The 10,718-nt window shown below is 52.7% G+C and overlaps 1 protein-coding gene across 1 annotated transcript; it reads right to left on the bottom strand.

Annotated features, from left to right (window-relative positions):
- Positions 1-2,031: 2,031 nt before the first annotated feature.
- On the bottom strand, positions 2,032-10,414 carry LOC105942350 (cytochrome c oxidase subunit 6B1). Its single transcript, XM_012929796.2, has 4 exons — positions 10,287-10,414; positions 8,914-9,029; positions 5,868-5,968; positions 2,032-2,218 (listed from the first exon to the last, which is right to left on the bottom strand). Exons 2-4 carry the CDS (start codon positions 9,017-9,019, stop codon positions 2,165-2,167), a joined length of 261 nt encoding a protein of 86 aa, XP_012785250.1. The 5' UTR covers positions 9,020-9,029; positions 10,287-10,414; the 3' UTR covers positions 2,032-2,164.
- Positions 10,415-10,718: the final 304 nt, after the last annotated feature.

The following is a 10,718-nucleotide window of genomic DNA, read 5'->3' as shown; positions in this document are numbered from 1 at the left end:
AACCCTCTGAGAGATCTAGAGGACTCGGGCGCTGGCCCTGTTGGTCCCGAGTCGCAGCTCCCTGCTGGCTGTGGTGACGTCTTCAGGTTGCACTGAGGTCACGTGAACAGAACAGCCTTCACTTGTCCTTCACGACTTCCTGTCACAACCCCGATTAATACGAGACCCAGTGTGCAGGGAGAAAGGATAGCTTAGGCAGAAAATCGCTTACGCTCACAGACCAAGAGGTCACAGGCCAGCATGGTGGCCCAGTGGGTTAAGGCTCTGCCTGTAGCACTGGTCTCTCACCTGGGAGTGCACAGTTCCTGTTAGTGTGCCTGAGTTTAGTGAGGTTGGCCGAGGGCTAGCGTCCCTGTCACCCAGGTGGGAGAACCAGATAAGAGTTCCTGGCTCCGACCTTCAGTTTGGTCCACCACGGCCGTTGCAGGCGTTTAGGGAAAACACCAGCGGTTACATCTGTGTCCCTCACCATCCCTTTACATTTCAAACACATGAGTGAATCTCAAAAATGTATAAAAAGGGCCTGGCATGGTAGCTTAGTGGTTAAGTCATGGCCTTGCACACCAGGGATCCCATATGGACACTGGCTGCCCCATTTCCCATCCAGTTCCTTGCTTGTGGCCTTAGGACCCTGTACCTGCGTGGGAGACCCAGAAGAAGCTCCTGGCTGCTGGCCTCGTATCGGCTCAGCTCCAGCTATTGCAGCAGCTCAGGGAGTGAACCGACAGATCTTTCTCTCCTTCTCTCTGTGAATCTATCTTAAAAAGCGGGGGGGCGGGGCAGCATGGTAGCCTAGTGGCTAAAGTCTTCACCTTGCGTGTGCTGGGATCCCATGTGGGCACCAGTTCATGTTCCGGCTGTTCTACTTCCCATCCAGCTCCCTGCTTGTGGCCTGGGAAAGTGGTAGAGGATGGTCCAAGCTTTGGGACCCTGCACCGGCGTGGGAGACCCAGAAGTGGCTCCTGGCTCCGAAAGAACTCAGCTCCGGCTGTTGTGGCCACTTGGGGAGTGAACCACAGGAGGATTTTTCTGTCTCTCCTCCTCTCTGTGAATCTTTCAAATAATAAAAAAAGGATAAAGAATTCATAATTAATTCCTTAGATATATTAGTGATGGTTCGGCCATGCTTAGACCATCTACTTGGGGTGAATGTTTTGGTGCAGTGAGCTGAACTGCAGTAGCAGACTGGCACATGGCAGTGCTGGTGCCAGTGCTGGTGCCAGTGCCGGCTGCCCCACTTCCCATGCAGCTCCCTGCCACGGAACAGGCCGGGGAAAGCAGCGCAGGATGGCCCAGGGGCTTGAGTCCCCATCATCATGTGCAAGAACTGAGAGTAACACCAGGTTCCTGGGTCTGGCCTGGACCAAACCTGGCTGCTGTGGCCATCTGGAGAGTGGACAAGTGAATGAAGATCTCTCTCTCTGTTGCTCTGCCTTCCAAATAAGCCAATTTCTTCTAAAAAATTTTTAATGCACCTGGCATGATAGCTTAGTGGCTAAATCCTCACCCTGCATTCCTGGGATCCCATATGGGCACTGGTTCGTATCCCAGCTGCTCCATTTCCTTTCCAGCTCCCTGCTTGTGGCCTGGGAAAGCAGTTGAGGACGGCCCAAAGCCTTGGGACCCTGCACCGTGTGGGAGACGTGGAGGAAGTTCTGGGCTCTTGACTTCAGCCTGGCCCAGGCCCAGTTGTTGCAGCCATTTGGTGAATGAAGCAGGGATGGAGGATCTTTCCCTGTCTTTCCTTCTCTCTCCCTGTAACTCTGAAATAATATCTAAATAATCGGGGCAGGCATGCAGATCAATTTCAGCCCCAATAAGGGCCTTAATCATACTCTGCAGTCACTGTGGTGACTGGCACACAAGAGGTGGTTGAAGGGAAAACACAGTGAAAAAGCACAGAAGACCAAGACAGACTCCCTGGAGGCCTGCTTCCAGTCAGGCCCTCACTCAGCAGAGCTTCCTGCCCAACTCCCAGCTCTTAAAGCATGTGTGTACAGACAGACACACAGACACAGACACACACACACACACGTTTCCAACGAGATTTTGTTTATTATGGTTCAGTCATGATTCAGGGTCCCAGGGCAGGGGTCAGTGTCCGCGGGTCGCCCTTGACCACCTGGGGAAGAGGGACGGAGCAGTTGAAGTGGGTGGAGCCAGTTCAGATCTTGCCAGGAAAGGTGCCTTCTGCACGGCGATCGTCCCAGGTGGAGATCTGCAGGAAGATAGCCAGGGTCACTCCCTCATCTGGGGGAGCCCAGAGGGTGCCTTCTATGCCTTCCTCAGGCTTCCCACCACCCCGTACCCACAGGCTCCTGCTATGGGCCAGCACTGCCCCAGGAGACAAAACCAGTTTCTTGGGCACAGTGCAGTAGCCTAGCAGCTAGGGTCCTCGTCTAGCACGTGCTGGGATCCCATATGGGCACCGGTTCTAATCCCGGCGCTCCACTTCCCGTCCAGCTCCCTGCTTGTGGCCTGGGAAAGCAGTCGAGGACGGCCCAAAGGGACCCTGGGACCCTGGATGGCCCTTGGGACCCTGCACCCGTGTGGGAGAGATTCAGAAGAAGCTCCTGGCTCCTGGTTTCAGATTAGCTCAGCTTTGGCTATTGCAGCTACTTGAGGAGTGAACCATCGGATGGAAGATATTCCTCTGTTTCTCATCCTCTCTGTATATCTGACTTTCCAATAAAAATAAATAAATTCCAAACAAACAAAAACCCAGTTTCCCGAGTGAGCTGATACACTGCAGCCCCACTCCTGAGGGCAGCGGGGATGCAACCACCCCGGCCTGCAGTGCTGCCTCTTGGGGCCGCAGCAGCAAGCCAGAGTCGGCGTTGAGCTGGGCACCGAACCTAGCACTCTCAAATGGAATAGGGGCCTCCCACCTGTCTAACCAGTTGGCCTAACACCCACCCAACAAAAAATATTTTAAAAGATGTGGGACCCTGTGTCCTCATGGGAGATCCGGAAGAAGCTCCTGGCTCCTGACTTCAGAATGGCTTAGCTCTGGCCATTGCGGCCATTTGGGGAGTGAGCCAGTGGATGGAAGATCTTTTTTTAGTCTTGGCTCTCTGTGGATCTGATTTTCCAATAAACAAATAAAACAAGTTTAAGGTGAGAGCAGAGAAGAGCTGTCTTCCCTTCATTGGCTCACTCTCCAGATGGCCACAATGAACTGCTCTGGGCCAGTCAGGTTCAGAGCCAAGAGCCTCTCCCAGGCCTCCCCTGTGGGTGGACAGGGTCCAAGCACGTGGGCCATCTTCTGCTGCTTCTCCCAGGTTTTTGGCAGGCAGCTGGATTGGAAACAGTGAGCAGCTGGGACACTGTGCAGGCAGCAGCTTTACCTGCCATACAGCAATGCCAGCCCTATCACTTCTTTTTATTTTTTTAAAGATTTATTTATTTTGTTACAAAGTCAGATATACAGAGAGGAGGAGAGATAGAGAGGAAGATCTTCCGTCTGATGATTCACTCCCCAAGTGAGCCGCAACAGCCGGTGCGCGCCGATCCGAAGCCAGGAACCAGGAACCTCTTCTGGGTCTCCCACACGGGTGCAGGGTCCCAATGCATTGGGCCATCCTTGACTGCTTTTCCAGGCCACAAGCAGGGAGCTGGATGGGAAGTGGAGTTGCCGGGATTAGAACCGGCGCCCATATGGGATCCTGGGGCTTTCAAGGTGAGGACTTTAGCTGCTAGACCACGCTGCCAGGCCCAATATGACTTCTTTTTAGATTTCTTTATTTTTATTGGAAAGTCAGATATACAGAAAGATCTTCCATCCACTGATTCACTCCCCATATGGCTGTAATGGCCAGAGTTGAGCTGATACTGATCCGAAGCCAGGAGCCTTTTCCGGGTCTCTCATGTGTGCAGGGTCCCAAGGCTTTAGGCTGTCTTCTGCTTTCCCAGGCCACAGGCAGAGAGCTGGATGGGATGTGGGGCTGCTGGGACATGGATCGGCGTCTACATGGGATTCCGGTGAGTGCAAGGAGAGGACTTTAGCCACTAGGCAACTATGCCAGGCCCACTTCTTTCTTATTTTTAAAGATTTACTTCTTATTTTATTAAAAAGGCAGTTACAGAGACATAAGTATCTTCTCTCACTTGTTTCATTCTCCAAGTGGCCACAATGGCCGTAGCTGAGCTGATCTGAAGCCAAGAGCCAGGAGCTTCTGCTGGGTCTCCCACGTGGGACCAAGCTCTCAGTCCATATTCTGCTACTCTTTCAGGCCAAAGCATGGAGCTGGACAGCTCAAGTCCTGGCCTGCACCCATGTGTGGGAGACCTGGAAGAAGCTCTTTGATTTGAATGGGATCAGCTCTGGTAGTTGCAGCCATTTGAGGAGTGAACCAGTAGATGGAAGATCTATCTCTCCTTTCTCTGTACCTCTGCCTTTGGAATACAAAAAACTAATACTAAATATTTTTTTAGAAAAAGTATGAAATACCCCAAAGTATGTCCCACAGTAAACAGGGTTCTTGGATGTGATGAGACAAGGCAATATTAAACCTAAGTTCTTCATTTAAAAAACCGCACAGGGGGCCCGGCGGCGTGGTCTAGCAGCTAAAGTCCTCACCTTGAAAGCCCCGGGATCCCATATGGGCACCGGTTCTAATCCCGGCACCTCCACTTCCCATCCAGCTCCCTGCTTGTCGCCTGGGAAAGCAGTTGAGGACGGCCCAATGCATTGGGACCCTGCACCCGCATGGGAGACCCGGAAGAGGTTCCAGGTTCCTGGCTTCGGATCGGCACGCATCGGCCCGTTGCGGCCCACTTGGGGAGTGAATCATCGGACGGAAGATCTTCCTCTCTGTCTCTCCTCCTCTGTGTATATCTGGCTGTAATAAAATGAATAAATCTTTAAAAAAAAAAAATAAAAAACAGCACAGGATCCAGCGTAGTGCCTCAATTTGCTAATCCTCTACTTGCAAGTGCCAGTTCCCATATGGGCGCTGGTTCATGTCCCAGCTGCTCCACTTCCCATCCAGCTCCCTGCTTGTGGCTGGGAAAGCAGTCGAGGATGGCCCAAAGCCTTGGGACCCTGCACCCACATGGGAGACCCAGAAGAGGCTCCGGGATCTTGGTTTTGGATCAGCTCAGCTCTGGCCATTGTGGCCACTTAGGGAGTAAACCAGTAGACTGAAGATCTTTTTCTGCTTCTCCTTTGTAAATTTGCATTTCAAATCCAAAACCAAAAGAAAAACAATGGGCACTAACCAACAAAAGGCCCGATCAGGTCAAAACTACGAGACAGGTGTGTTCTACAGCAGTAGGTATGAAGCCAAAGGACTGGGCTTTTGCTTCAGAACAGTCCACAAAGAAAGAAGAAAAAGAAATGGGGCACACGAAGGAAACATGGAAGAATCTTGGTGATGTGTCCGGGGCCGCTGAGCTGCTCACTTTCCTACGATGTGAGAATGATCAGAACCCAGGCCAGTCTGCCCGAGACTGTGAGATGCACAGAGTCAGGAAGCTGGCACCGTGCAGGCACATCGTGGTGACTCAGGAGCCCAGGTTCTCGAGTGGAACCATGGGGGCCGGGAGGCCCAGGGTCCCCTGTGTTCCCAGTGCACAGAAAGCAGTCAGGTGAGCGTGCAGCCACTTTATCTAAAAAACTACAGATCTTAATAACAAACACTGCTTAAAGCAAAACAAAACAAAACAAACAAAACAAAACAAAACAAACCACAAACAACAACTGCTACCAATCATCTGATTGGTTGGAAAATCAACGCAGGCCAATTCACCACAGACCTCACGGACCACGTGAAGCCTTGTCCCTCTGTGTCCCTCACAGTGCAGCCCCCACCATGTCAGCACGCTGCCCACCCTGCATTCCCCCCAGCCCCCGGAGGAGGACATACCCAGGAGATGGGGCAGAGGGATTTGTACACGCGCCGGTACCACTCGCAAACAGAGACGTCACCCCCTTTTGCTGTCATCGCCTTCTCGCAGCGGTGGAAGTCTGGGGAGAAAGAGATTGGGGGTCAGTGTGGACTGGAAGTAGTTTTTGATCAAAATTCCATGAGAAATACTATTTCGTTTTTATTTTTTTCAGATTTCATAATCACTTGTACACACACAGAGGAAAGCAGGCTTACATGTGTACTACAAAGCCATCTGTCTCTATTTGGATGCGCAGCCCCTCGAGCAGGGCTGAGCAAGCTTTTATCTGCAAGGGCCACTTGGGTATTTATGACATCATCCACGGACCCTACAAAATCGTCAACTAAAAATCAGTTGTCTACAGATTCACTGAATTTTGTTTTTCCTTTTTTTTTTTAAAGATTTTTTTATTTTATTGGAAAGGCAGATGTACAGAGAGGAGGAGAGACAGAGAGGAAGATCTTCCGTCCGATGATTCACTCCCCAAGAGACCATAATGGCTGGTGCTGTGCTGATCTGAAGCCAGGAGCCAGGAACTTCTTTCCAGGTTTCCCACGTGGGTGCAGGGTCCCAAAGCTTTGGGCTGTCCTCGACTGCTTTCACAGGCCACAAGTAGGGAGCTGGATGGGAAGTGGAGCTGCTGGGATTAGAACCGGTGCCCATATGGGATCCTGGTGCATTCAAGGTGAGGACCTTAACCATTACGCTGTTATGCCAGGCCCTGTTTTTCCTTTTTCAAAGAATTATTTTGTCGTTTTATTTAAAAGGTAGAATGAGAGAGAAAGAGGAAGAGGGAGAGAGAGCTTCTCCATCTACTGGTTTACTCCACAGATAGCAGCAATGGCTGGGCCTGGGCCACACTGAAGCCAGGAACCAAAAGCTTTACTCTAGTTCTCCCCCATAGGTTCCAGGGGTCCAAAGACTTGGGCCATCTTACACTGCCCTCCCAAGTGCATTAGCAGGGAGCTGGGTCGGAAGTGGAGCAGCCAGGGCTTAAAACAGAGCCCATGTTGGATGCCGGCTTTGAAGGCAGAAGCTTAACCTACTACATCACACTGCCGACTCCAGATTTATTGACTTTTGAGTCCTGCCCGTAGCTGCTTTGACAGAGCTGGTCTGAAACGGGCTGCTGCAGGCCAGACATTCTTGGCCTCAGGTAATGGGTGTTCCATGTGAAAACCATGGGGCCAGGAAGTATGGGGAACAAGATGTGTGGGGGTTATGGGAATCCAGAACCAGGGTAAGTTAAGGGGAAGGTTTTGATGCCAAGTTGTAGAGAGGAAGGTAAGTGAGGATTAATCTGGTTTTTCAAAGTAAACAATTAAAAAAGAAAAACATACAAGCCCAAAACAAACAAACAAAAAAACCCCCCACACTTGCTGTAGTCTACTCCTGGGTAAATTTCCCCAGAGGACAGTTCACACAGCCATAAACTCACAAGAATGTTCATGGCTGCAGAACTCCTAAAAGCTCCCATACGGAAGCCACACATGTGTCTAGGACCAGAATACACTGTCCACAGCGCATGGGAATGAAAACAGGCAAATTACATGCCAAGGCTTAGATACACCTGAACAGCCATGGGAGAAGTCCAAGCACCAAAGAACACCACACAATGCCTAAAAAGACCACAAAGAGGCAACCAGGAGGTAAAACAAATGGCAAATAAAAACACAGACAGAAAAGCTCAAGAGGGGAGGATAGGGAGGCCTGGTGCGATAGCATAGCAGCTAAAGTCCTGGCTCTTATATGGTCACTGGTTCTAATTCTGGCAGCTCCATTTCCCATCCCGCTCCCTGCTTGTGGCCTGGGAAAGCAGTGGAGGACGGCCCAATGCGTTGGGACCCTGCACCCGTGTGGGAGACTCGGAAGAAGGCTCCTGGTTCCTGGCTCCTGGCTCCTGGCTCCAGATCGGCACAGCTCTGGCTGTTGTGGCCATTTAGGAAATAAATCAGCAGACAGAAGATCTTTCTCTCCATCTCCCCTCTTCTCTGTAACCCTGACCTTCCAATAAAAATAAATAAATCATAAAAAAAGAGGGGAGGATAAAGTCTATGTTCAAGGTTAAGCAAGAAGAGGGCAGTGAGAGACACCTGCAGGCAGTACCTGCTCTTCCCTCTGGGTTAGGGTGTGTGGGGAGTTCACGTCACCACGCAGCTGGGCGTGTTCCCTTTATGTATGTATGGTACTGTATATACACACAGGCAAGCACATCCCCTTCCGTTAAAGAAATATCATTGTGGGGCTGGTACTGCAGATCAGGTTAGGCTGCTGTCTGCAATGCGGACAGTCCCTCTGAACACCAGCGCAAGTCCCTGGCTGCTCCATGTATTTACTTATTTTTTTAAAGATTTATTTTATTTTTATTGGAAAGTCAGATATACAGAGAGGAGGAGAGACAGAGAGGAAGATCTTCCATCCGATGATTCACTCCCCAAGGGACCGCAACGGCCTGAGCTGTGCCAATCTGAAGCCAGGAGCCAGGAACTTCTGCCAGGTCTCCCACACAGGTGCAGGGTCCCAAGGCTTTGGGCTATCCTTGACTGCTTTCACAGCCACAAGCAGGGAGCTGGATGGGAAGTGGAGCAGCCAGGACCAGAACTGGCACCCACATAGGATCCCAGTACTTTCAAGGCAAGGACCTTAGCCGCTAGGACACGGCGCCGGGCCCGCTGTTCCACTTCTAACCAAGCTCCCTGCTAACGTGCTTGGAAGAGCAGTGGTGGACGGTCCAGGTGCTTGGGCCCTGGTTACCCAGGCAGGATTTCCAGATGGAATTCTGAACTTCTGGTTTTGGCCTGGCCCTGTCCTAGCACTCGCAGCCATTTAGGGAATAAAGCAGCAGGTGGAAAATTTTCTTTCCTTTTCTGTAACTGTTTTTCAAACAAATAAATAAATCTGTAAGAATCAAAGTTGGACCCCCACTCTGCCCACAGGAGGGGCAAGGGCTGTCAGCTCCCCTGGGATGAGTGGGGGTGCAGGGGAGCCCTGTATCCGCCACCCTCCACGCGGTGCACTGCTTACCCAGGTAGTTCTGCCAGCAGTTCCTGGTCTGGTTCTGGTTGGGGAAGCGGCTGTCAAAAGGAGCGGTCTTGTAGTTCTTGATTTTGGTCTTGATGTCTTCGGCCATGATGCTGAGACTGCGGGCCCAAGGAGTGGTGTTAGCCTGGGTTGTGCACGTGGGGACGTCACACCCCTGGGGCGGGTGGGGACACATGACCACCTCTACACACACACCCACTCACCCATGCACACACTGGAGTGGGTGTTGGCCTGGGTTGTGCACGTGGGGACGTCACACCCCTGGGGTGGGTGGGGACACACGACCACCTCTACACACACACCCACTCACCCATGCACTCACTGGTGTGGGTGTTGGCCAGGGTTCTGTGCATGGGGATGTCACACCCCTGGGGCGGGTGGGGACACACTGCCACCTCTCCCCTCCCCTCTAGTCCCTGCCACCACACACACAAGTGCGCACACTGAAGGCAACTCCTTGGCCAAATCAGGCCTGGTAGTGCCCAAGACCTGCCATCCCTGGCCGTGCGCCTGGCGCTGCTGCACAAACCTCATGTCCACCTCCCACCATCCCTGTTGCTCAGACAAGGCACAGCGCGTCCAGGGGCCTCCCCAAGGTCACACAGCATGCAAATGGTCAATTGTCTCCATGCCCAGTGTATGCTAGGCTGCAAAAATCCCTAACCTTGCTTCCTTTCTGTTTTTAAATTTTGGTGCCACAAATTCTAATGAACCCTTTGTCTTAACTCTTCCAGAATATGCTTCAATGCATTTAAAAACAAAACTGCCTGGGGTCACAAAGGGACAGTCCTCCTTAGCTGAGAATGTGCGACATGGCACAAACTGTGAGGTCCTCCTTGGGGAGAACGCTGCCGAGTGACAGGTGGAGGTTATCACAGTGACATGAGAACAGTGCCACTTCAACCGGCTGCACATCCCACCGAGGCCACGGGGGTCCCCGTTCCCACCCGAATGGGGTGCCCTGCCGCCAGAGGTCAGTACACCAGGGGTGGAATGCCCCTTCCATGCACACGCTTGCACTACGGATTCTGCAGCTAGCTGGGAGTCTGAAGCGGCGGCACACAGTTCCCCTCAGCCATTTCCTAAGTGCCTATTTACCACGGAATCCGGGGCGACCCAGAGGACCCCCTCCCAGGGGAAGGGTAGCCGGGGGAGGGAGCGGGAGGTGGCGGTGTGCAGAGGGGAGGGAGGCGGCGGTGTCCAGGGCCGCCGGCCTAGCGGGCAAGAAGCACTCGATTGCAGGCTGGCCAGCAGGGTCCAGGGGGCCGCTCGCCCGGCTCCGGGGAGCAGCAGGGGTCCGGCTTCTCAGCCCGAGAGGCTGGGTCCCCCGCGGCTCCCGAGCCTGCCACACTCACCTCACGACGCCCCCGAAGCGCCTCCAAGCTCAATGTGACCCTCAGCAGAGACGCCAATGTCAGACAGGAAGCGGAATTCAGACGGGCGGAAGCTGGACGACGAGGAGGAGAGACGAGGGGAGGAGTCTTCCGAGGGGCTAGAGCGTTCGGGTGGGGTGGGAGTTCCCGAAGCCTTTTAGGCCACGCCTACGCGGAACTGGGCCCTCCTACTGGGCCGAATACCTGTCCATCAGGAGCAATCGGGGTCGGCTGTGCTGTGTGTGAGCTGGGTCTCATCCAGGACATGTCACCTCACTAGGAGTTCCAGGTCCCGAGGTTGATTGGAAAGCGGGAGTAGAAAGCTTGTTCCAGCCGAAGTAATTTTCCTTACGTAACAAAGATGTTTTGAGGGGCTGGTGCGGTAACTCAACAGGCTAATCCTCCACTTGTAAG

Source organism: Ochotona princeps, chromosome 16 (genome assembly GCF_030435755.1).
Source record: "Ochotona princeps isolate mOchPri1 chromosome 16, mOchPri1.hap1, whole genome shotgun sequence".
Taxonomy (NCBI): Eukaryota; Metazoa; Chordata; class Mammalia; order Lagomorpha; family Ochotonidae; genus Ochotona; species Ochotona princeps.
Note: the sequence above shows the minus strand (reverse complement) of the source record. Positions and strands in the feature narration are given on the sequence as shown.

What these genes read in the sequence shown, in the direction of transcription:
- LOC105942350 (XM_012929796.2), bottom strand. Translation starts at nt 9,019, where the DNA reads ATGGCCGAAGACATCAAGACCAAAATCAAGAACTACAAGACCGCTCCT. An exon ending in CTGCTGGCAGAACTACCTGG is followed by an intron (nt 5,969 to 8,913) that starts GTAAGCAGTGCA and finishes CTTTCTCCCCAG; the next exon opens with ACTTCCACCGCTGCGAGAAG. An exon ending in CCCTCTGCCCCATCTCCTGG is followed by an intron (nt 2,219 to 5,867) that starts GTATGTCCTCCT and finishes ATCTTCCTGCAG; the next exon opens with ATCTCCACCTGGGACGATCG.